At 36.8% G+C, this 25,610-nt stretch overlaps 3 protein-coding genes across 5 annotated transcripts in view; 1 reads left to right on the top strand and 2 right to left on the bottom strand.

Annotated features, from left to right (window-relative positions):
• The window catches only part of LOC107860730, a 21,686-nt gene extending 18,730 nt beyond the window's left edge, over positions 1-2,956 (top strand). For 2 of the 3 annotated variants that reach the window (XR_007052618.1, XR_007052622.1), the window contains exon 14: positions 2,133-2,956. The gene's annotated coding sequence lies outside the window, so the exon portion shown is untranslated. Of the gene's footprint in view, positions 1-2,126 lie in introns of all 3 variants that reach the window. The other variant, XR_007052625.1, reaches the window with a different exon arrangement.
• A 1,415-nt stretch (positions 2,957-4,371) lies between these two features.
• On the bottom strand, positions 4,372-6,172 carry LOC107858414 (zinc finger MYM-type protein 1-like). The gene is made up of 3 exons (XM_016703060.2): positions 5,593-6,172; positions 5,039-5,469; positions 4,372-4,794 (listed from the first exon to the last, which is right to left on the bottom strand). Exons 1-3 carry the CDS (start codon positions 6,170-6,172, stop codon positions 4,372-4,374), a joined length of 1,434 nt encoding a protein of 477 aa, XP_016558546.2.
• A 12,731-nt stretch (positions 6,173-18,903) lies between these two features.
• On the bottom strand, positions 18,904-24,861 carry LOC107860729 (plant UBX domain-containing protein 1). The gene is made up of 7 exons (XM_016706190.2): positions 24,410-24,861; positions 21,587-21,683; positions 21,391-21,465; positions 20,979-21,046; positions 20,191-20,320; positions 19,871-19,975; positions 18,904-19,319 (listed from the first exon to the last, which is right to left on the bottom strand). Exons 1-7 carry the CDS (start codon positions 24,488-24,490, stop codon positions 19,117-19,119), a joined length of 759 nt encoding a protein of 252 aa, XP_016561676.2. The 5' UTR covers positions 24,491-24,861; the 3' UTR covers positions 18,904-19,116.
• Positions 24,862-25,610: the final 749 nt, after the last annotated feature.

Here is a 25,610-nt window from a genome sequence, read left to right as displayed (position 1 = left end):
CTAAGACGGCCGCTTTTGAGAGCTTGTATGCAGGGTTACAGGGGAAAGGAGGGGAGAAAAAGTTGTTCCGACTCGCTAAGGCTAGGGAGAGGAAGGGTCGTGACCTCGATCAGGTGAGGTGCATTAAGGGGGAGGACGGTAGAGTGTTGGTGGAGGACGGCCACATAAAGAAGAGATGGCAGTCGTACTTTCATAGGCTCTTGAATGACGAGGGGGACAGAGCTATTGTGTTAGGGGAACTGGAGCACTCAAGGGAGTGTCGGGATTTTAGCTATTGTAGACGTCTTAAGGTAGACGAGGTTAGACAGGCAGTCCGCAGGATGCGAAGGGGTAGGGCGACGGGGCCGGATGAGATACCGGTGGAGTTTTGGAAGTTCGTTGGAGAGGCTGGTGTAAGGCGGTTGACTGCATTGTTCAATGAAATTTTCAGGACGGCAAAGATGCCCGAGGCGTGGAGGTGGAGTACCATGATCCCCCTCTATAAGAATAAGGGGGACATTCAGTGTTGCAATAACTATAGGGGGATTAAGTTATTGAGTCACTCTATGAAGATCTGGGAGAGAGTGGTCGAGGTGAGGCTGAGACGGATAGTGTCTATTTCGGAAAATCAGTTCGGATTTATGCCCGGCCGCTCGACGACGGAGGCAATCCACCTGGTACGGAGGTTGGTGGAGCAGTATAGGGAGAGGAAGAAGGATCTGCACATGGTGTTCATCGACCTGGAAAAGGCGTACGACAAAGTCCCCAGGGAAGTGCTTTGGAGATGCTTGGAGGTGAGTGGAGTACCGCAGGCATATATCAGAGTAATTAAGGATATGTATGAGGGAGCGAAAACCCAGGTGAGGACGGCGGGAGGAGACTCAGAGCATTTCACTGTCCTGACAGGATTGCATCAGGGATCTACTCTTAGTCCCTTTTTGTTTGCGTTAGTAATGGATGTGTTGACGCGGCGTATCCAAGGGGAGGTGCCGTGGTGTATGTTTTTTGCAGACGATGTAGTCCTGATAGATGAGACTCGAGGGGGTGTGAATGACAAATTAGAGTTGTGGAGGCAAACTCTGGAGTCTAAAGGGTTCAGGGTGAGCAGAACCAAGACAGAGTATGTGGAATGTAAGTTTAATGAAGTGAGGCGGGAGAATGAGGTAGTAGTGAGGCTAGAAGCACAGGAGGTAGGGAAGAGGGATAAGTTCAAGTATCTCGGGTCCGTGATCCAGAGTAACGGTGAGATTGACGAGGATGTCTCGCACCGTATTGGGGCGGGATGGATGAAGTGGAAACTCGCATCGGGGGTGCTGTGTGATAAGAAGGTGCCGCCCAAGCTTAAAGGCAAATTCTATAGGGTGGTAGTCCGTCCGGCCTTGCTGTATGGAGCGGAGTGTTGGCCAGTTAAGAACTCCCACATCCAAAAAATGAAGGTGGCAGAAATGCGGATGTTGCGCTGGATGTGTGGACTGACCCGAGGGGATAGAGTTCGGAATGAGACTATCCGGGAGAAGGTTGGTGTGACTTCAGTGGAGTGTAAGATGCGGGAAGCACGATTAAGATGGTTCGGACACGTGAAGAGGAGGGGCATGGATGCCCCGGTCCGTAGGTGTGAGAGGCTAGCGTTGGATGGTTTTAGACGGGGTAGGGGTAGACCAAAGAAGTACTGGGGTGAGGTGATTAGGCGGGACATGGAACAGTTACAGCTCACCGAGGACATGACCCTAGATAGGAAGGTCTGGAAGATGCGAATTACGGCAGAGGATTAGGGCCAGTTCGGGTCGCTAGTGTAGGGAATTAATTGGTGGGGGTGTTTCCTGTTATGATTCCGTATTCAGTGTTCCGTGTTCCGTGTTCCATGTTTATTACGAATCTGTGTGCTTTCCTCTGCTTTATATTCCTGCATTCCCGCTTTACTCTGTTTTATATTCATTATGGGTGCCGTATCTATGTTATGTCATCTGCTTCTGTGCTGTACTTTGTGTTTGTGTGATATCTTGTGACTTGAGCCGGGGGTCTTTCGGAAACAGCCTTTCTACTTCATCAGAGGTAGAGGTATGGACTGCGTACATCTTACCCCCCCCAGACCCCACTAAGTGGGAATACACTGGGTTTGTTGTTGTTGTTGTTGTTGTTGTTGCTAGCTACAGTGTTTCCCGTGAGCCGGGCCCTAGTCCTGGAAGAGGTATTGATAGGCCATCTAGTGGACACCGTGAAAGTCGCGGAAGTGGCATTGGGGATGGAGATAAATGGAGTAAAACATCTGGGCCTGTTATGCCTGGGAGGAATTTTCAGCCAGACCTTGCTTTTGGGGGCAATGCTATGGGATATCGACCTGGTCCAGGAGGCAATTATGGTGTTTTGTGGAACCTTCGAGCTCCGATGCCCATCCAGTATACCGGGGGTCAGTTTGTTGGGGGTATACTAGCTGGACCAATGCAATCCATGGGTCCTCATGGAGGAGCCTTGAGAAATGCAGTAGATGCTGACAGGTGGCAGCGTGGAACTGCTTTCCAAAAGGGTTTAATCCCATCTCCTCAGACACCTGCACAGATTATGCACAAAGCTGAAATAAAAGTATGAAGTAGGTAAAGTAACAGACGAGGAACAAGCCAAGCAGAGACAGCTTAAGGCTATCTTAAATAAGCTAAACTCCACAGAACTTAGAAAAATTATTCCAGCAAGTGAAAGACGTCAATATTGACTATGCTGTGACACTCAATGGTGTAATCTCTCAGATTTTTGATAAAAGCTTTGATGAAGCCAACTTTTTGTGAGATGTATGCCAACTTTTGTCAGCACCTAGCAGCCGAGTTGCCTGATCTGAGTGTAGACAGAGAAAAAATAATCAGTGATTTTAACGTTTTTGGGATTTCTCTGACATTGGGAAGGTACTAAATAAATTTTGTTAAAGGAATATTCAATTATTTTTATTATATGATAAATTTTTCACTTAGATTATTAAAGAAAATTATATCCATGTTTTTCTAATGATTGAAATATATTAAATGTCATTTACTTTTCTGAAAGTGGAATTTTCAAAAATTCTAAGAATACTTGATGATTAAACATTTAGAAAAACTATCAACATTCATTGAGTCCAGAAAAAATAAATCTACATTACTAAATATAATTTTTTTATTTATCTCCTCAATCAAGAAGAAAGGAATGTCATATAATTAAAAAAATAAAATTTTACATGTGGATGGTGATGTGGTATAGTCACGTGGTTTTTTTTACGTAGGTGGCTTGTTTGGTGAAATTTCGTTAAGAGACGGGGTATTTTTGAGCCAAAAAATTAACGAGGTGTACTTTTTATCCATTTCAGATAGTTAAGAGATATTTTTGACCTTTTTTCGAAAAATAAAATTTTACATGTAGATGGTGATGTGGCACCGCCACATGGCTTTTTTTACCTAAGTGATATGCTTGGTGGAATTTTGTTAAGGGGAGGGGTATTTTTGAGCCAAATATTTAATAGAGGGATATTTTTAATCCATTTCAGATAGTTCAGGGGTATTTTTGACCCTTTTCTGAATTTTTTAATATTTTGAGTAAGTGTAATTTTTTTATGAATTTTCTTTTCTTTTCGTTTCATGTTATTTTTAATGTTTACAATTCTTTTCAAGTCACTCACTTTTTGAAAGTAAACTATATTTTCATCAAATTATTCTTAATTGATACTTTCTCCGTTTCAAAATAACTGACATGTAATTCTTCCGTTTCAAAATAGTTGACATGTATATATTTTGTACAATACTTAAGAAAAAATTAATAAGGGGTACAAATTACCTAATATGTCCTTATTATCTTTTAATATTGATTGCATGAATCTTATTCAATTAATGTGAAAATTAATTACTACAGATATAATTAAAAAAAATAACTCTTGATCTTTTATATATGTTGTTGTAAAATTAATGTGTGGATGTCCACTACTCTAGAAATTACTTTCACTATTTTAGAAATTACTTCCACTACTTATCTCTATTATTTTCCTCCATTATGAAGATAATCTCCACCATTTATAATCTCCACCTTTTATGATCATTATTTTTGTAACTTTTCACATTCATAACTGGTGGAGCCAGGAAATTGGTTAAGGGTGTTCATACATTTAGAAAAAGAAGAGGGTCATAAAAGAATATTGTAAACCGTATATAGAAGAAGAAGCATTTTTGAACCAAATTAATCATAAAAAAAAAAAAAACATAAAGAATAACAGGCTGAAGCATATAAAAAAAAATGTCAACAAAGCAAATTCTATTAATAAAAACTTGATTAGAAAATATAATTACAAGTGCACTCGACGACGCTTTATCCCTTGAAATATTTTTATAATACACTCATTAGAAATATTCTTAAATACTCTTTTTTCTACATAAGACACTATGCAACATCTAAGAATTCATCATCAATTTGATTCCGCAAATCATTCTTGATATACTTCATTGCCGAAAAAGCTCTTTCAACTGATGCAGTAACAACGAGTAGAGGCAAAGCAAACGTCACTAAAAGAAATACAAGAGGATAGCTTAAATGCTTCTTTGTCTCAACCAACTTTCTTGCATGTTCCCCAACTCCGCCTAAATTGGAGAATCTTTTATCAATTTCACGAACATCAATAATATAATTAACAAGTTGATTCTCAAGAACCCTCATGTTGAACTCAAAGTCATCAGGATATAATTTAGCCATCACCAATATCTTTTTGATGTCAAAACTAGAAAATGTATCAATTGGATTCAAGCAAGCCATATCATTAAGCAAATAACTTGTCACCTCATTAAAACGGTCATTAACTTCTTGTAGCTGTCAATCAATAATTTTATAAAATACATCCATACGATAATGGTGCAAAGTAATATAATCAACTATTTTACGTCGTGATCTCCCAGAGTTAGCATATGACTCATCATAATTGGATAATGGAATACTATGCTTGATACAACATGTCTCAACCTTTTTCTTTGAGAGAATCCTAACAAACATTTTTTAAAAGAAGATCCCATTCATTATCTCATAATGCTTGTAATCTTTTCTTTTCTACTTTTACAAGAATCAAAGCATTAGCAATATCCCGTTCCAGTATCTGTAATGACACATTAAGATCAGTTGTGATTTCTAAAATATCAATCATCAAATGCAACAAGAAAACAATCTCAAAAGTTTGACAACTTCTGAGAAATCCCGATTCGATAGCTTTTTCTTCCGAAGTACTTGCATTTTTAACAAGAGAATCAAGTACATCAACAATGAAGGCAAAGTTACTAATAAAGTTTTCAAATGACTTGTGGTGAGATCCCCAACGAGTGTCACTAACTTTAATAAGACCATGTTCTTGATTCAAACCTCTACCCCTTTCTAGCTCATCCATATCTAATGCCTTTTGGAGTTTTTCTTTTTGAGATTCTCGAAATTCATCCACACGTTTAAAGGAAGCCCCCAACACAATCAAAGTATTTGAAATTGATAATACAAGTTCTCCTACTTGAACACACTTTTTGGAAACCGCAACAAGAGTCAATTGAAGTTGATGAGCAAAACAATCAACCGAGCGAGCTGATCAACTTTCTTGTCTAATTAATGTTTTAATACCACCTAACTCACCTTGCATATTATTTGCTGCATCATAACATTGCCCCCGTACATAAGCTAAAGTTAAATAATGGTGAGCAAGTACATCCACAATTGTTTTCTTTAGAGATAAAACACTAGTATCTTTAACATGAACAAGTCCAATGAATGTTTCCATCGCAAACCCCTTTTTATCAACATATCGTAAATAAATAGTCATTTGCTCTTTGCGTGATACGTCTCTTGATTCATCAACCAACAAAGCAAAGTAGTCACCATCTAAATCCTTTATTATAGCTTTGATTGTTTCAATCTTACATGCAATCACAATATCTTTCTGAATATCATGAGAAATTATTTTATTATTTTTTGGAGCTTTTTCTAACACATAAGGTTTAATGTCATCACATCTATCCGAAAGCCAAGAAAGTGCTTCAAGAAAATTACCTTTGTTCAAGGATGATTCACTTTCATCATGACCGCGGAGTGCTAGACCTTGATTTAGAAGAAATTGGACCACATCGATTGAAGCATTTAACCGAACTCGATATTCATTCTTACTTTTCTTGTCCCACTTGTAAAATGCAGCCTCAATAGATTGTTCTTCCCTCATAAGATTTTCACACTTTCTTTTTGATTGATTATGAATGCTATTCGGAGGATCAATGTGTGTTGCAAAGCTATCTTTTCTGTGTCAATTTCTAAATCCCTTTGTCGAAAATATATTACCACCTCCTTGATGAATGCTTTCGCCTTGAAATAAATAACAAGGCAAACAATAAGTTGCATCTGCACATACACTATATTCCAACCAATCAGAATATTCATCAAACCATTTCGAAACAAAACGACGTGAAGTTCCATAAAAGGCTGTTTGAGGAACTCATGGTCTCGAGGTTGGCAAGAACGTTTTAGAATGTATGCCCTTCTTATCTCATCACGAATGTTTGGAGGATAATTCAAAATTGGAGGTCTTTCAGCGTGGTCAGCCTTTAGATCATTTACATCAAATTTTTGTCTCTGAGAAAAATGAGATGGTATTTCTATTTGATCAACATCATCATCTTGTCGTGATAGATTTTGATACGTTGAACTTATTTTTAAAACTTTACGAAAACACTTCTCCAAACTCATTGAAACCTCAAACTGAAATAAAAGGAAGCCCATCACACTTATTGTTCAATTTCAACAAATGAAAAAATTATGAATACTTGAAATATTTTTTGATTCTCCTAAATAATATTAACTAGCAAGTTATCTACTAGATAAAATTAGAATATTAAATTACTTAGTCCAAAATTAAAAAAAAAAAAAAAAACAAATGCAGGTTTAAGGGGGGGAAACAAAACTAAAAGATAAGAAAAAATAAAAAATACCATTTTACAATTCACACTCCAATAATCCTTAAAAAAAAATTATAATGATATAGCCCCTTGAAGATCGAAGACTTTAACACCAAAATTCAATTTTTTAAAAAAATATGGTAATGGTAGAGAAATTATGGTGAAGGGTTAGAGAATAGGGGGGTTGGTAAGGCCTAAGGAATAGGTTAAAAGAAGGAAAAACTTCTGTTTGTCGTTTGACCTATAACCAATTATTTTTTAATTTAAAAATAAAGTGTGCAATAATTAGTTTTTTAAAAAAGGCATACTTGGTAGTTGTTGACCGGGTCCAACATAATATGTAAAAGGATATTTTCCCTTCTTTAAAAAGGAGAATAAAAGCAACTGCATTTAATGGGAATTGAACCCACATCACTAAACACAAATCTACACACCCTTAACCACTAAGCCATGCTTACTTATCATGTCAAATATGTTTAACAATATTTATATAACCATAAATATCTATGTATATGCTCGAAAAAATTTTCCGACGAACGGTGTTCATCTGACCATCCTTCGGTGGTTGTAGCTCCGCCCCTGCATAACCTAGATAACTTTTTGCATGCCTGTATATGACACTATAAATAGAGACATAAGGATTCATATTGTATACATTTGTACACTTGAACAATTGGAATAATGAAAAACTCTCATCTCTTGTCTTGTCTCCTTATTTTCCTGTTTATAGTAATCACTTGTTGTAGACACCTAATTTCGTCCCTCCCCGATATCATTTTTACCCATTTTTATTTTATCCTACCATGTACCCTCACCCATGTCATTATACCCCACAAAATACAAAAAATAAAAATAAATAAATAATAAAATAACTAATCCTATGTTATCCTAACAACCTACCCAATAAAAAAATAACACCTCACCACTACCCCCACCCCACGTTACCCCACCCCCCCTCTTTTTTTTCTTGTCCAAGACGAAAGGACCAAAAAAAAAAATACCATAATATATACACACATACTCTCACAAAACAAAAGGGGATGAACAGTAACAAATACAAAAAAAAAAAAAAAATCAACTCTCTTTTTCTCTCTCTAGACTCTCACTCTCTCTCTCCCTCCAATAAACTTCGCCGGCGACCGCCGCCCTCCGTCCGACCAACGACGGCGGCAATAGCGTCGTCGTCTCCGTCTCCCTCCCCTTGAAATCGACCGTCGCCTTCTCTCTCGGCCGTGAGCTCTCTTCCCCTCCGGCCAAACACGCCAGATCTGCCGTCACCGACCAACAATCCGACAACCAATACACCACCCGAACCACCAGCCATCGTCGAACCACGTAAATCGAACCAACCGACCGAAATTCGACCCGCACAGTAAAGAAAAGCAAGTTATGGAGGGTGTTTTGATGGAATTCCGGTGAGAAACCTGGTTCCCGTTCAAGCTTTTTCCGACGACCTAAGTGTCGAATTCAGTTTCAGTGTCAGTTGTTCGAATCGGTCTCATAATTGCCCAAATCTCTTTATTTTCTTTCGATTTCTGGATGAGATCTAGCCGGAGTCCGACCGTTTTAGTTGTTTTTGGTCACTGTTCCAGCGAGGTTACACTGATTCGGAGCACCGGGGTAGCGAGAATACGACGTCCAGCTCGTTGATCCATTCAAATCCGCGTCAAACTGCTTTTTTTTCTCGACCTTGATTCTGGTTTAATTCTCACCGGAAATATCAATTCTGGTTGTCAGTTCATTCGAATATGATCGAGTGGTGATTGAATCCAGTTAAATTCTCAAAGTTATGCGTTTGGTTATTCCTTTCGATTATTCGACTTCAATTTCGGGTTTCTATTTCTCTATACTGAGTGTGGATTTTGGTTGTTGTTGAGGTTCTCTATTCGGATTTTTCTGATCTGGTTTTCTTAGACAATGTTATCAACGTAATATTCAAATGTTAGATTCTATATCTCTTATTTATTTATTTTTTTGAGAATATTTTTGAATGGTGTGATTTTGGTCGGATTTGATTTAATTTGGTTGACGTGATTTTACTCGCCGTTGTCTGATTGTTAATCCTGATGTAAAGTATTGTTCATCGCGTAGTTGATTCGAGGTTAAGTTGAATTTTGGGGAAAAAGATTGAAAATTATCAAAAGAGAATGTTTATTTATGTCAGTTCAGTGATGATAGCCTGATTCGGAATGAACATCGATTTTGTTAAGTTCGATAGTCTCATGTTTTAGGCCGTGGATCATTAGGCAAGCAATATAGGTTCGGGTAGGCAAATTTTAAAACTTGTTATTTTGGTTGAATATTGGAATGTGCGTGTGAATGTCCCTTTCTAGATTATCGTATTTAATTCAAATGTATTTATTTAGCCGGGGAATGCCAAGAGATCATTTGTATTCATTCACCAGGGAATGCCCCAACGTATCATGTTGGCGGAAAACAATCGTAATAAAGGCCCGCGGCGTCGGGTAAGGCATTCGAGCTTAGATTTAGTTTAGACTAGGATTTATATTTTCGTATTTTTATTTATTTATTTTTCTCGAACTGTATAATTGGACTGGACTTTACGTTTTTGGACTGCTTTGTTTTGTTTATTGTTTGATTATTTTGAGTTCTTTTGTGTGGTTTATACATTTCATAATGCCAAAAAATAGTCGATACACTCTACCAAGCGACCGTGGTTGAACCACGGGATCGAGGGGTGTCTAACACCTTCCCCTCGGTCAACAGAATTCCTTAGCTGGAATCTCTGTTCGTAAACCAGTTTAAGAGTCAAATGGTTTCGAAAAGGATTTTTCAAAGGTGACTTGGCACACCGAATTATGCTCAGTGGCGACTCTGAATAAAAAATGCAAATAATTCTTTTTTCGAAACAAATTTTCATTTCTTTTCACTTAAATAATAAAATCCTTTCGAACTTTAAAATATACACATTTTTTTGGAATACGTAAAAAAGGGGTGTGACAGCTTCTGGCGACTCTGCTGGGGAACTATGACAAGTTTTCAGAATTCGAGCTATTTTTGGAGTCGTATTGGCTTTGTTTGGCATTACGAGTGTATAAACATTGTTTGTGGTTATTGTTTGTGTTATTTTTACTTTTTGTGCTTTTTCATGCTCTTTGTTTATATTATTTATCCTGGGGGCAGCCTAATGGTCACAGTACGGTACAGTATTGATTATTGTTAGGTGGTTGGAGGTTCGGGAGGAGGAGGTAATGGCGAATGATAATTGTAAAGAATGAAATGAACGAATGTATACCGTTCCACAAATGTGTTTGAATTCAAGAACCCAATTCAGATTAATGATAATGTACATGATCCTAAAAGTGTTTATGAAGTGTGGTTCACTTCTATTATGATTTATTCACTTACGTCTGATTTTCTTGATCCCCCATATCACATATGATTATTCACGGCTTTACATACTCAGTACATATTTCGTACTGACGTCCCTCACGGGGGACCTGCATTTCATGCTGCAGGCACAGGTGCTTCAGCTCATTCACAGCATAGATAGAAGCCAGGTCATACAGCTATTGTTGGTGAGCTCCAGTTTGCTTCGGAGCTTTCCGAGTCGGTCCCTTATGTTTTGTTATTGTACAGGAGTCATGTGTGGGCGGGGGTTTGTCCCGACCCTAGTTATGTCATGTATATCCTAGAGGCTTTGTAGACATAAGGAAGGGTAAAGTCATGGAAGTTTATATAGTGATGTTATATTTGTATATGCGGTGGCCCCGACGGCCAAGTATGTATATATATATATATATATATAATTATGCGTGTTGTGCTGATACAGGTAATTAGACCCTTCTATATGCAATGAAGTGCTGTCCAAATTTTTGGTGACATGTAAGTGAAAGTACAGGTATCTGAACGGGTTCTCCCGGGCCTTCTCGGTTTCGGGTGCCAGTCCGGCCCGATGGGATTTTGGGGCGTGACACTGTGAGCTGAACTGGAACCAAGACATAACCAGGAGTATCTGATGGACTCACAAATAATGGATGAGTATTATCGATTTTGATTTACAACATGGCTGAAATGCAGGTGAAAGACGGAAGGAAGAAATTGCACTATTTCCAAAAAGAAGAAAAAAAAGGTTCGAAGCTTAATTGTTTGGCTTTGATACCATGTTAAGCTTTTATCATGGAAACTGACGTTGAGCTTTTTCAATGTATAAGAGAAAAATAAATGGGAAGTATGTTTTTTTATTCCAAAAAAATCTGTTAGAGAATGTACAATCAGTGATATATATAGTACAAACTAACTTCTAATGCCTAATTGTGGTATTGCATCTAATCTACTAATTACACCACTAACTAACTGTGAATTACAACTGCTTGGTGACAGCTTACATACAGTTGTCCTTAGTACATGCTTCTCACGTGATACCGTTAATAATTTCTGCTTTTAAGCTCTTTGAGAGAGATGAGTTTAATTTCAAGTACTCTTTCTATTCGATTTGTGCTATATTTCAAGAAATTCTTTGTCTTGGGTGTAGATGAAATCTATTGTACTTGTGTTTGTGTTTTGAGAACTATATTATTAGGGTTTGTTTGATAAACGGGATGACTAATCTTGGAATTAATTATTGGGTGAGCTTATTCTATATTTAGGATTAAATTACGGGATGACTTATTGAGTGATTGCAGTGCAATTTTTAACCCAAATTGAAGATGAACTAACAATCTCGAGTAACTAATTTCCCAACTAAACGGGCTCTTAAAGGTTTGATTTTTTGTTTGTTATCCTCTTTATTGATAAGTTTCTGATTCACAATTGTTTGTTGTCCTCCCGGAAAATGTGTATTAATCCTTGTCTAACAAATACTATCACATGTTGACACCAAAGATTAGTTCAAGTTTTATGTACATTAAGAAGATTGTTGATGGTTAATTGTTCAACATATTTCGGTAAAACACAATTGGTTCTGAGTTTTGTTGAACTAAAGAGAGCAGTTAGTTGTTACATATTCATTCTACTGTATTCCATATTCGCAAATCTGCAATGGAAGCATAATTTTCTATTGAGAATGAGATAAGATGTCTTCTATTGAACCAAACTTCTATTAGATTGGAAGCACCATGTATGTATTAGTATTAGCCTTATACTTGTTCTTCTCTTATATTTTCTTAATGTGTAGAAAAGCTTGTAAATGAAGTAGATTTTGTTGAGGAGCAACTATCATTGTAAGGTATGGCTATATACCAAATAAGTTTCTTATCTTTGTTACTTTGTTTATGATGCCACCTAAATCAGATTTTTCGATGATTGAAAACTTTCAACTGAGTTATTTTTTATCTTGTTAAGGGTACATTTGTAATACCCCGTATTTCCTTAACCTAAATTAACTCTCAGTACGTGAGTAATCTTATATAAAATTTTTGAAACATTCAATATTTTTCAGTTTAGACCCTGTCATTGCGTAGAAAATTGAATTAGCTTTCCAACAATATAAAATTTGCCTAAATCCGATAACCGGGTAAGAAGTTATGGCTATTTTAAGTTTCAGTCGTTAAACACCGTCATTCAGGCCAATAGCGCGTCGCAGAGTATGTCAAATGACAATTGTCAGTTTCCAGTGAGGTACCACGATACCGGCGCGTCGCACCACAACTAATTTTCATAGTTATCAAATTCCAGCGGCGCTCCACGATTATACCGCGTCGCGCCACAGGCCAAATTCCCAGTCGTTCTTTTAAACAGATTCCAGTGTAATTTCAGTAGCATGGCACGATGGTGGCGCGTCGCGCCAGGGGGGAAATCGGAAAAAATTGATGAAAAATTAAAGTTTCGTCCAGGGTTAAATTAGTCTTTTACCATAATTTTAATCCACCCAGGTGTGGGATTTAATCCCTAAAAACGTAGTTGGGTCATTTTTTTACTCAATTTCCCAAAAAAGAAAAATCAAAGCATTCTCTCTCAAGAAAACAAATCCTAGCTTCAAGAATCAAGGTCAAAACTCAAGAATTTCTTCAAGCACCTTCAAGAATTAACAAATTAAGGTATGTTAGGTGTTCATCTATGCGTTCCTTTCACCCATAGAGTCCAAGAATCCCTTTTTAAACATACAAGATCTCAGATTTATGATTTCCATGTTTGAATTATATTGAATTCATGTTCATGATATTAGTTGGGATTCAATCCGAGATTCAAGTGCAAGTTTCATGACATTGAATAGCATGTGTGATGAATATGTGATTATCTTGATAAACTCTTGAATTTACAAAGTTATTAACGTGTCTATGATGTATAATTTGGTTTTAAATCCATGATTATAATAAGATTCATGAAAATAGAATAGTATTTAGGGGAAATTATATGAATTACATATTGAACCCATGAAATTGCAAGTTTGGGCATTATAGTTGCCATGTTTATATGTTATCCATGATTATGTGCATTAAGATGTGCTCCCCAAGTGTTTGATAGGACGTGCATTAAGATGTGCACTAAGATGATGAAATCATGACAGGCTAGTATATGTACAATCTTATGCCTTACAAGTGTTTGAAGAAATGTTTCTATGAGTGAATTATGGACAAGTGTACATTGTCATGCTTTTCAAGATTATGTTATGCTTTACTTTTCATGCTATCGAGTCCTGGGGGTATTTAATACCCAACAATCTAGTTGTTTACCTAGAGCCAGTGTCAGTTACAGAATAGTATCAATCATGTCACGATCAGTAGAATTCAGTCAGTTACAGAACTCAGTCAATTATAGAACTCAAGAAAACTCAACAAACTCAGTATCAGTCCAGTTCAGTTCAGTTTAATAATCAATGTCTTTCAGTTGGGAGTATGATTTAGCACCGAGCGAGTACAGGAATGACAGTTTCTCATTCATAGAGGCAGAGTCATTAGTAGCAGTCTCTGTACTCCAGAACTACATAGCCAGCGTAAGATGAGGAGTCACCCATCAGACTAGGCTTGATTACCTCCCAGGGTTCACCTGTTAGATTAGGCTTGACTCCGCCCAGGTGTCACCCGTCAAATTAGGCTTGACTCCGCTTAAGGGTCAACCGTCAGTTAGGCTTGGCATCCTAGTTTTTCAGTGTTAGTACCCGTTGCACGATATTAGAACCCTTCCAACTGAGGTCACAGGTTGGACCCCTATCAGCTCGGCTCAGATTTGGGGCATGTCGGTTAGATGATTACCTCTCACAGTTTCAGTTTCAGTCTTCAGTTTAGAACTCAGTTCAGTTTTACAGAATTAGGACTGTCAGACACAGTCAATCAGTATCAGTAAATCATGTCACACCCCTTTTTTAACCAAAAAAAAATCGTTTTGTGTTCGAAAGGGTTTTGATTATTAAGTGACAAAAGAAAATGATTTGTTTCGAAGAAGGATTGTTTTTACATTTGAAATCAGAGTCGCCACTTGGCATAATCCGGTGTGCCAAGTCACTATTTGAAAATCCTTTTCAAAACCATTTGACTCTTTAAACTGGTTTGCGAACAGAGATTCCAATTAAGGAATTCTGTTGATCGAGGGAAAGGTGTTAGGCACCCTTCGATCCCGTGGTTCGACCACGGTCGCTTGGTGGAACATATCGACTAATTCGACACTAAGAGTGTATAAACCACACAAAAACATACAAACCAATCAATCAATCAAACAAACAAACAGACAACTCCAATATTATAGTGTTCAATCCAATTATTACAATCCAAAAATAGAAAAATGCGAAAAATATAAATCCTATTCTAAGCTAGTCCTAGACTAAGCTCCAATGCTTCACCCGATGCCTTGGGCCTTGATCACGAACCTCATTCGAAGACATAATACATCGGGGCATTCCCCGGTGAATAAATACATGAAACGTCGAAGCATTCCCCGACCAAACGAATACACTCGAATCAAATACGATAAACTAGGAAGAAATATTCGCACGCATATTCAAACATTCAACCAAAACACAAGTTCTAAATTTGCTTACCCGAACCTACATTTGCCTATCCGACTATCATGATACTATCACGTTCCGACAATATTCATGCTTTCCGAATTTAAACGAAGCAATAATAAACCAAAGTTAGTCTAAATTAACCCCTTTTAATCAACTTCTCAGTTCCACCCCCAACTATCAATTTTAATCCTTCATGAGATATTATTTCATCACACAATTCATAATCATACCATAATTAAAGAAATCAGGCACCGAATCAAAACAAATAACAATTCATATCATCACTGATTAAACAACACACTCTGTCCAATTCAAAGCATTGAACATGACAAACGACGAAATAAAAAAGAGGAGTAGAATTGGACCTCAATGCCGTTTTCAAGTATTATTCGATTAAACGAGATAAAATCCGCACCGAAACCTCGGATCGAACCTCAACTAACGAATTCAACATGAACCCACCAACTCGATCGAACCCAAAACCATTCATGCCAATAGAGTTACGAGTTTCGCCGGCAAATGACGCTATGGTCGTTGGGATGGACTATCACGGCTTCAAACGAAGCTCCGAAAGCCTCAATAGTGACGAACCATTCCAACTTAGAACTGAGAATAACAAAATAAGGAGATCCGGATAGGATTCCAAAGGACCCACCCCCACCTCGAACTGACAATCGTGAGAATAAGAGAACCTAAACCAGAATCCGACGAGCTTGGATGGAATTGAAAGCAGATCAAGGTCTACACGAAGGTTTTGCGTTGCCTCAGCTCCGATCAACTCCGTCGATGACCGAACGACAACGACGTATCCGATGGATTTTTGAACAGATTTGTGATAGCTTAGATGCGTTTCCGGTGAATCTGTCATCGGAGCAGTAACCAAACCACGAAACTCGTGTTCTCTCAGCTCTCACTATCCTTTTCGTTCGAATCCCTCTATCTTTCATCCATTTTTACTGGTTAGTTCTCAATCGTTATTTCCCCTCTCCCTCAATCTATTTTTCGTGAGTGTATGTGTGTGATTTCGTGTAGAGCGTGAGAGTGATGTGAGTTGTGTGCGCTAATGGTGGAGAGATTGGTTTTGTGAGGTGTCGTGTGGTGTTAATGGTGGATGTAAATATCTATTCCATAGATTTTTTTTTTGAGTGGTGTTGATGAAGAAGTGGGTGTGTTAGTGTGTGTATGTGAGAAAAAAAGAAAAATGGAGAAGGACCCCTGTATGTATAAAAAAAAATAAAAAACAAAAGGGTTCTTGGCACCTTTCTGGAAGGTTCCCTCGTGGGACCCTCTTTTTAGTGTATGTTTATCCTTTTTGCCTTTGTGGATAAGAAATTAAGGGGTGGTGAAGTGTTGCCATTTGATAGGGTAGGTTGTTGGTTTGTTATTTTTGTCTTTTTGCAGAGGAATTATCATACGGATGAGAATACACGATAGAATAAGGTAAATAGGCAAAAAATATCTTTCGGAGGGACAAACTTACGTGTCTACAAATCAGTTATCAGTAACTTCAGCTATCAGTTACTCAGTTATCAGAACTCAGTACTCAACTTCAGAAAATTCAGTTACAGTCTATACGTATATATACAGTATTGCATACTCAGTGATTTTCGTAGTATCAGTTATCCACGTACTCTTATATTCAGTTACTCTATATTATTCAGTCAGTTATTGTTCATGCATATGAACCCTTGCATTCAGTCTTACCTCATCTAGCATACCAGTACATTCCACATACTGACGTATACTCTTTCTTTGCACTATGATGTCTCGTATCATAGGTTCGAACGCTTATGATTCCGACCGCGCTTAGACAGATCCAATCAGCAGTCGCAGATTCCGACCGCACTTAGACAGATCCAATCAGCAGTCGCAGATTTAGTAGTGAGTCCTTATCTATCGAGGATATGCTTTTATTTCAGTATTTCAGTAGTTGGAGTTAGTTGGGGGCTTGTCCCATCAACTCCACATTCAGACAGTTCAGTTAAAGGCTTTTCAGACTAGACTAGTTTTCAGACAGTGTTCATTTTTACAGATTGTTATTTTAGTTGATACACTTTATCAGTATTTACAGATTTTGAACTTTATGGCATTTTAGCCTATTTTTTCACTTTTATTACAGTATATTATTCAATGCTCACAACAGATATCAGTCATGGGTTAGCTTGTGGTTCTTCGGGGTCGTAAGCATCGTGTAGCGTCCGAGGTACAGAGTCGGAGCATTACAACATGTTACTTGGAGAACTGACATTATATTATGACAGGAAAATGTATCATGCACTAGACAAGGTTTTTCTTTTAAGCTCCTAGTTGTGTCTAGTTCTCGAAGAGAAGTTGATTACCTTCTTTATTTTTGGGCTAAGTTGAGATTATTAGTAATATTATAACAATAGTAGTACATGACATAGAAAAGTAAAAAAGCAATACTAGTTATGCAGGAGCAATGTTTAAGAATAATCCTTTGATGTGCTTTGATATTTCACTAAGAAAGGTTATTAGATGTTAAATTCAAACAAGTATTTGAGTGAATTATCATCTTTCATATCAGCAATTTTAATTTGATTTTGATTCTGCATTTGCAAGTCTAAGTCGATGCATATTTTTGAAGCCATACTAGTGACTTTAGATCTCGTTAATATTCATTTTAATTGTTAGCCTTGAAATTCATAAAAACATGAAATGTGCTATCGATTTGTTATATGAGTAATATAGTTGTGCTATCGATTTGTTATATGAGTAATATACTATCTTCAAGTTCAGGTTGGAAGGCACTACTATATAGTTTAGATACACTATGTGAACTGGATAAAAAGTCTGGAAAGAAGTAGAACAAGAAAGACTCATAAGAATGTGCACATTAGACCTTTACCAGAAAATTGATTCATGTTGACTAATTTTAATTTGATTGTGCAGTCATGCCAAAGGTTAAACGTTTTCAAAATTCTTTAAAATCAGCTCTTTCACCACATGATGCCAATGAACACGCTTCATTACCAACAATTCCATCCCAATCACATGTTATAGGTCCCTCAATATCAGTACAATCCCCTCCACATGATGCATCACATCCTTTGCTAGTTGATGAAGTCCAACAACAACAAGAAGCTCCAACTTAAGCATCTAATTCAAGTGCAACATTTGAATCCGTACCACATTGGAAAGTACAGTCAATTGGTATTTGCTTTATATGTACTTTAATTTTTTTTGTTGTTGTTGTGATTGAGTAGCTTATTTTTTCTATTCGAGACTTGAAAAGGACTATCAAGAGTACTAAAGTCAAGGTACATGATGTCAACAACCTACCTTCAGGGGAACGTATAATTGTGGACTTCAATGAATATGGTGCACCAGTTGGGGCAGAGGATGGGTTACTTGCAGGATATTGTGGAACATTGGCAATTGATTGCAATTTGTTTTCAGTTAGTTTCGACAAGTGGTCAGGTCGAGCAGGCGCTCCTAAAAGGTATAAAGAAGATTGTTGTAAAACAATTTTAAAGGTACTAATTCGAGAAAAGACTGATTCAAAACATATATTTTTAATATTTATGCAATTAAAAATTTTTCTCCTATCATAAACTGATAAATTTGTCTGTAGCCCGAAATATATATCGCCTTCAATAAAATAAGGTGTTTTTAATGATTTTGTTTTGATCTGATTTTATTCTCTAAATAAATATTGAATTCCTATATTGAGCTCGATAGAGGCTGCTTATTTTTGAACCAAGGCGCTATACAATTCTTTTCAAATATTATTTAGATTGTGGAAATTTTCATTTTATTAGAAATTGTCTACAAAGGGGATGGATACTTTTGAAACTTGGAAAAGCCTTGTAAGTTCTAAACCCACCTTATACTGGCTACCAACAGATACAACAACAATAACATACCTACTGCAATTCCATTAATGGAGTGCGAAGAGGATAGAGTGTATGGAGGCCTTACCCATACAAAATAAAGAGAGGTAGTTTCCTACAGACACTCGGTATTTCCTACAGACACTCGGTACAAATAAAAACAATACAAAACAGTTTGCAAAAGGAAACAGCGGGAATGAACAAAGCAAAACAAAATGCTAAAGCGAGCATGACAAGACATAGTAAGTTCATTTTCAATCTACATTTTTGAACAAGGAACAACATATTTCCGAGTTTCAACCTCCTCTTTGGCATACAACTCCAGAAAATGACTATCCATTTGAAGCAAAGAGGACATGCACATATGTTTTAGCTTCTAGTGACAACTGATTACAGAACAAGCAAATGATTACACAGACTAACACTTTATTAAAGTATAACCCTAAGATCAATCATATCACAATTTCAACCACTTTGGCTTAATTTTCTTCTTATCAGCAGCAGGCTTTTGATCTTCTACAGAAGCAGGGGGGTTGCGTGCTGGAGATTCATCTCTGCTAGGTTCACCAGGCTCCACCTTCTCTATCATAGAATCCAATCCTTGCAAAGACAAGACCTCTTCTTGAAGATAGGATCCTGAGGCTGCAGCACCATCATCACCTGAAAAATTGTACACATAAAGATCAATTTCACCAACATTTTTGAGACAGGTGAGGCGTAAGCGAAAGAACAGAACTCAAAAAAAAAAAAAAAAAAAAAAAAAAACAAAAACAAAAAAAATTAGCAGAAGATTCATTAAAACTGGGGGCACATATACCCAAATAAAAAGGGAGGGCAGAATATCCAGCAGTAGATATCTAATGGGATAATGACAGTATGGGACCATGGCTACTTTGAGCATATCCTTTAGTATTATATTTTCATAAAGAATGACTCTATCTGCATGGAAATTATACCTGAATATATGTAGTAGTCATTGCAGGTTCAATGCCCAAATATATAACAAAGGTTTAAAAGAACAAAGTTAAAAAAGCACAGAAGATTCAGACAGTTACAGTTTTCTTTTCTTTTCTTTATTAAGTAGGAAGTTTTCATTGACAAAAGCTAACTGGATGGTGCCATATTACAAAAGCAAAAGCTTGAGAGGTTTGGGAGCAAAAACAAAAGGTAGTAAGCTTTTGGAGTCAAGACAGTTAACAGTTTTCACTAACCTTTGGGCAGATCATAAGAGAAATAGACAACAGCACCAGGAATAAATCCAGCAGAATAGAAATCCTGAGATACATCTTTTATTTGCTTCTTCGGAGGAGTAGTATCTGAAATTAAGGACAAGCATTAAATCTTCAGCAACACTATAATTATAAACTGCACTTAAAGAGCAGTCCGGTGCACTAAAGCTCCCGCTATGCGCAGGATCTGGGGCCCCACCACAAGGGTGTATTGTACGCACCACAAGTTATTGTTATAAACTGCACTTGCAAGCAAAATATGGGAAAAATCTAAATGTAACAAATGTTTAGGATACACTTACAGATATAGAAAGGCAGTTCAGGGTGAGCAATCACTTTCATAAGGAGGTCAAGTAAGCTCTGGATTTTCTCTGATGGGTGAAATGTGGCCTCCAATATATAGTTATCTGGAAAGCGCACTCTGATTACAGCCTGCACAACACAGACCAACATGGGGGGGAAAATGTCAAATGCAAAGGCGTAGATATGTGTCAAGGTCCCTGGGGCTTTAAGCACAAAGCTACAATCAAAGCCAATGCCCGAAGAAAGGTGCAGATGAAGAACAAATAAGAGTCATGTATGATGAGAAAAATCAATACAAGGACAAGAAGTAGTATGAACCAGGAAATTTGGAAAAACTGCAATTGAGTGAACATATGAATCAAAAATCATGTCAATTAAGTTTAAAATTGATTTCAACTTCTAATTCAGATGTACATAGCAGTTTTCAGTTTCAATTAGATCTCTCTGACTAGTTTTCTTAACTAAAATTTAAAATTTCCTCTTCAAAATTCACTGACTGGTCATTCACAATATTTTCTAAACAATTAATATATCATTTCGCCAGCTGCATTTATTGTTTATTGCTGCCCTCTCCAAGATAGAGCCCAAAGAGAGGAACACATTGTGGAGCCTTATTTAGGCATTAAAGAACTGCCCAAGTAAAATGAAGCGTTCAGCCTCAGCAGCTCAGCTACACCTACCTTCAGATTTCGGGCGTGGCTTTAACGATACTTATGAACACTTAATTTAACAAATCTACGACCAAAAGTATTCAGACTTCATACAAGTGAAAAGATCAGCTGAAAACCTTAGTCATCCTTGCTCTGCGTGCAGCTTCTTCTGCCTCGCGAATTTTCTTTGTCTTCAAGTGCTTCTCTGTTGAAATTTTTTACCCAACACCAGTTAGAATACGCAGCATCATAAAATAACCAAACACCTGTATACTTTTTTTTGCAGATCTATAATAATATACAAGAACAGCCAGAAGGAAAGGAAAGAACCATTAAATAAGGTAAAAATATGGAAGAGATGATGAATGTACTGCAAGCAAATAAGAAAAATAATAATGTCCGGAGTTTTAGCATAATTTGTCAATTAAATCCTCAGACAACTAATTGACTTGTTTCTTTATACTATTGTTGGAGGTCAACTAGAAATCTCACTTTGGCAAATACTTGAAGCGATATTTGAAAATCCACATCTAACAAGTGTAATCTAACCTTCTTTTTTTGTTCCCAAAAGTCGATAATAATCCTCCGGGGTGAACTCATAGAAGTCTTCTGGCTCCTCTGACACTGCGGAAGACGATTGGGAAGGGCCACAGACAAATAAAATGAGCTTATATGAAAAAACATACAATAGACTCATGTTTAGGGAATTTCATTAGTAATACTGTCTATATCAAGTAGGAAGTACCATTGCTGGAAACTTCAGGAGGCGCTGAAGAAGCTGATGCTGTTTCAAATACACGGATTTCACATCCAAACTTTTCTTTTGCAGCTGCAAGCTTCACCTGAATTTACCCAATAAAACAGAAAAGTTACAATCCATTAGCCAAAAAAAGTACTTCCATGCATGAGTAAAAGACAAAGCTCTCCTCGACTTTGGCTTTTGAGGGGGCAATTGAAGCAAAGCCATATGTATTTTACACAAGGTAATGGGAATAGGTAACGTTACTTAGCAGATACTAGAACCGAATTAGGCAGCTTTGGTATGGGATTTGTTCATCATTCTTTACCTTTACAGCTGCAAGATAGATTTTATTATATTTCATCGTCGACACTGCTTCTGCAAGTTCAAAAAATTAAGATATTGCTCATGTATGCTCTTCAAACTAAGCAGCGTATTATTTTGCTTTTAAATTTTAATTTGTTTTCCTGCTAGATGAAGGGGAGTCGTGGTGCATCGATAAAATTGTCTCCATTTGACATACGTCACGGGTTCAAGCCGTGCTATCAACCACTAATACTAGTTCCATGGTAGGATGTCTACATTACACCTCCACGGGGAGCAGCCCAGCTCCGGACCCTGCATGAACGCTGGATACTCGGGTAAACCCAACTGCCCTTTTCTCCATAGTATGTACAAGTCAGGTTAATACAAACGTCTCACGCTAGTAGCTTAACAGTTCACTTAGGAGGTTTTATGGCCTACACACATTTCTACAGTCTTTTTGATTGTTAAGAAGTTAAATAATATGTCGAGTCTATGAGCCTTTTTTTTTTTTAAAGCCCGTGCATCTCTTTGGCCTCTCAATTATTAAAGCTAAAGAATACTTACTAAGAATTAGGATTGAACCTAACTCCTTATTCTGTTGTTCAAACGCCATATTTGCAAGATAATTCAACAAGAGGAAATAACGCACCAACAATATTGAACTCCTCTTTTATCACACTTGAATTATCAAAGCAATATTTCTCATCTTTTCGGACAAAGACTTGCTACTCTTCCAATTAAGAAATTTTACACAAAACTACACAACAGACCCTACTGCAAGAACCAAATTGAAGATGTAACAGTAAAACTTTCTCCCCTTTTTTAATGACAGTGGTGTCCCCGGTTAGCTTGTGTCCATCTCGACTACTCCACTGGGTACTTGCTACCTTCAACCAACACAGTACCAGGTAACTCTACCTACTAATGCTTAGACAGATGGGAAGAAATCACCTAGTACTTTGTCTTTGCTGGGGTTGAACCTAAGACCTTATAATTTCTATCCCACTTCATTGACCACTTCAGGCGACAATCTTAGGGAAAAAACTCAATTTCTTACAAGAGCAAACTTGAAATCATGGAATATATATTTCTTAAAAAATCAAAATATCAATTGACAAATTAAAAAAAGAACAAGTCACAATAGGATGATAATTATTGTAAGGCACTTCTGAAGAATGAAAGGAAGCCTGAGATACAGGTTGCAACAACAACAACAATGCCGTAGTCCCTACTTAAATTGTGGTCGGCTATGTAAATCCTTAAGGACTATGTGGCTTCATTCAACCTCATCTCAGCCATTATTACACAAAATACTAACAGAAATAAAAACAAAATAGAAGTTACCTATATTTTTCTTGAATCTGTAAGAAGTTCCCTATATTTTCTACTAGAATAATAATGTTGGACTCCTAAAAAGCATAGGACCTAGAGTAAAAGTACTACATGATTACATGACCAATATTCCCAACTAATAGTATTGCATGTATAGATCTTTTTCTTCTGATGTGTCCTGTTGTCACCAAATTTGCATGGAATCAAAGGGCATAGGTCTTTCAAGAAACAACTAACAGGTAAAAATTCATGATCAGCAACAAATACTTCGCCTCAACCCCAAATAAGTTGGGATGATCAGCAATAAGTACTACGCCTCAACCCCAAATAAGTTGGGATGATCGGCAACAACTACTATGCCTCAACCCCAAATAAGATGGGATCAGCTAAATGAATCTTCATACGTCATTTAAGCTCATATCATATCAACGTAATAACTCCGCCGGAACGAGCTTTTTTCTGCTAGCAGTCTCAAGCCCAGATGAAGGAGGGTACAGTGGTCAGCAGCCAGTGTAAACCTTGTCAATTCATACACTATTCTATTTTAGCGGAGAAAATCTCCAGACATGTCAAACATAATTGATATTCACCGAGTAAAATTTGAACTCCAAGATAAGTTTCCATAATATAATAACACTACTTAGTGCAGGGCATCTAATCATCTCAGATAGACATACTTCAATTATTTGTTTGATTTATGTGAGTTAATATTCAAATATCGCTATCTCTCTAGAAGGTTAACCACGCATGACTAACATACTTGTTCCTCTTCTAACCAGCACATTTTTACAGCATGTTCCTTCATAACTAGGATAAGAAGGAATAGAAGAATGTAGTCTATTTCCCTACCAATACTGACTTAACTCTTGGAAAACATATTCATCTTTAGCAATGAAACCACGAGAGATTATACAATTGACAGTCCTTCCAAGTATTCAAACACTTGTGCTTGGAACAAAAGGAAAGTGCAACAATCACAAGCCTAGGGCAAGTATAGTATAGCTTATTAGTTATTTGTTAGCGCGCGCGCACACACACGCAGAGTCAAATAATCATATAATAAGCGTCTAACAATCTGAAAAAATCTAATAAGTATTCCAATTACATAATCGAACCCTTAGCGTAAGATAAAGACAATGAATCTTTATTGAAACAACAGCAGAAGAATGCAGATGAGAATGAGATGAATACCTTAGCTGATTCTAAGTCCATTGGATCAACGGTGGTGAATCTCTGGCGCTTAATAGCTGGTGCAACAGAATCAATTATCATTACCTTACTCACACAAGCAAAGTTTATTCTTCACGAATTCGACTCAGCCCTCTTTCCTGTCTTGAGATTGATTGCACCTTTATATTTTCTACTTCACTTTTCTGGGATTCGGATGGCGGGGCTTTTCCGAATGGGAGATATGGGCTAACGGGCTTACTTATACTCGTCCGGCCCAATTACAGTTGCCAGATCGGGGATCTCTGAGAAAATAGCCGCCTATGAGCAACTTTCAGAAGTAGTGTAATATAGGCAAAAATAGGCTTGCATATCAAGAGTTTCAAAAATTACAATTTATAGCCATATATCTGCTGTATTTATGTTAATAGATAAAAATAAAATACTACCAAATATCATATACTTGATTTTATTATAGGAAAAAAGGATATGGGCTGACCTTTTTTTAAAAAAAGGTCACAATTTGAAAAGATGGACAACTGTAGTTAGTCGGATATTTTTAATTCCCTCTTTTAGTCATTTGGCCCAATTGGGCACATGCAGTCTCTATACTTAATTGATACACTTTTATACTATATTGATACACTTTTTAAAAAAGAGAAAGGAAATTCTATGCAAGCACATGCAGTCCTTATATCTAATTGATAATCTTTTATACCATATTAATACACTTTTATATTACATTGATACACTTGCAGTGTCCATATACTCAATTGATACTCTCTTATACTAGATTGATACATTTTTAGAATCCATGTAGAAACTATATAGAGTCGTATAAAATATGTATCTAAATAATAATTGTAGTTACAAATTGTATAGAATTTGTATAAAAATGATATAATTATTATATAGAATATGTATATGTATAGAAACTGTATCATTATTATAAAGCCTACAAGAAATTGTTCTCATCAATTACTACTAACGAAGCAATGTAATTTTTATTAAAAGTATGTGGAATGATGAATACAGAGAGACCAATTTCTATTGCATTCAAATGATTGGTTTTGTTGAAAAATATCCAATGTGCAAATTATGTAAAGCAGGGAATAAAAATGCTACTGATCAATTAGTTTCTAATGCGGACAAAGTTATAATTAGTTCAATGCAATAATTTCCTCTTGTTAAGTAGTAACTAAGTAATTTGTTTTCATTTCCTCTT

The sequence above is a fragment of the Capsicum annuum genome, chromosome 2 (assembly GCF_002878395.1).
Source record: "Capsicum annuum cultivar UCD-10X-F1 chromosome 2, UCD10Xv1.1, whole genome shotgun sequence".
Classification (NCBI taxonomy): domain Eukaryota; kingdom Viridiplantae; phylum Streptophyta; class Magnoliopsida; order Solanales; family Solanaceae; genus Capsicum; species Capsicum annuum.
Note: the sequence above shows the minus strand (reverse complement) of the source record. Positions and strands in the feature narration are given on the sequence as shown.

Bases quoted from the DNA above. Each gene is read 5' to 3' on its own strand.
- LOC107860729 (XM_016706190.2), bottom strand. From the start codon at position 24,490: ATGATAATTGATTCTGTTGCACCAGCTATTAAGCGCCAGAGATTCACC. The intron at 21,466-21,586 runs GTACTTCCTACT...CGTCTTCCGCAG, and splicing joins TCCTGAAGTTTCCAGCAATG to TGTCAGAGGAGCCAGAAGAC. The intron at 19,320-19,870 runs GTTAGTGAAAAC...ACAATTTTTCAG, and splicing joins CTCTTATGATCTGCCCAAAG to GTGATGATGGTGCTGCAGCC.
- LOC107858414 (XM_016703060.2), bottom strand. From the start codon at position 6,172: ATGAGGGAAGAACAATCTATTGAGGCTGCATTTTACAAGTGGGACAAG. The intron at 5,470-5,592 runs GTGAGTTAGGTG...GTGTTCAAGTAG, and splicing joins TGCAGCAAATAATATGCAAG to GAGAACTTGTATTATCAATT. The intron at 4,795-5,038 runs GTAAAAGTAGAA...ATTGATTGACAG, and splicing joins TTGCTAATGCTTTGATTCTT to CTACAAGAAGTTAATGACCG.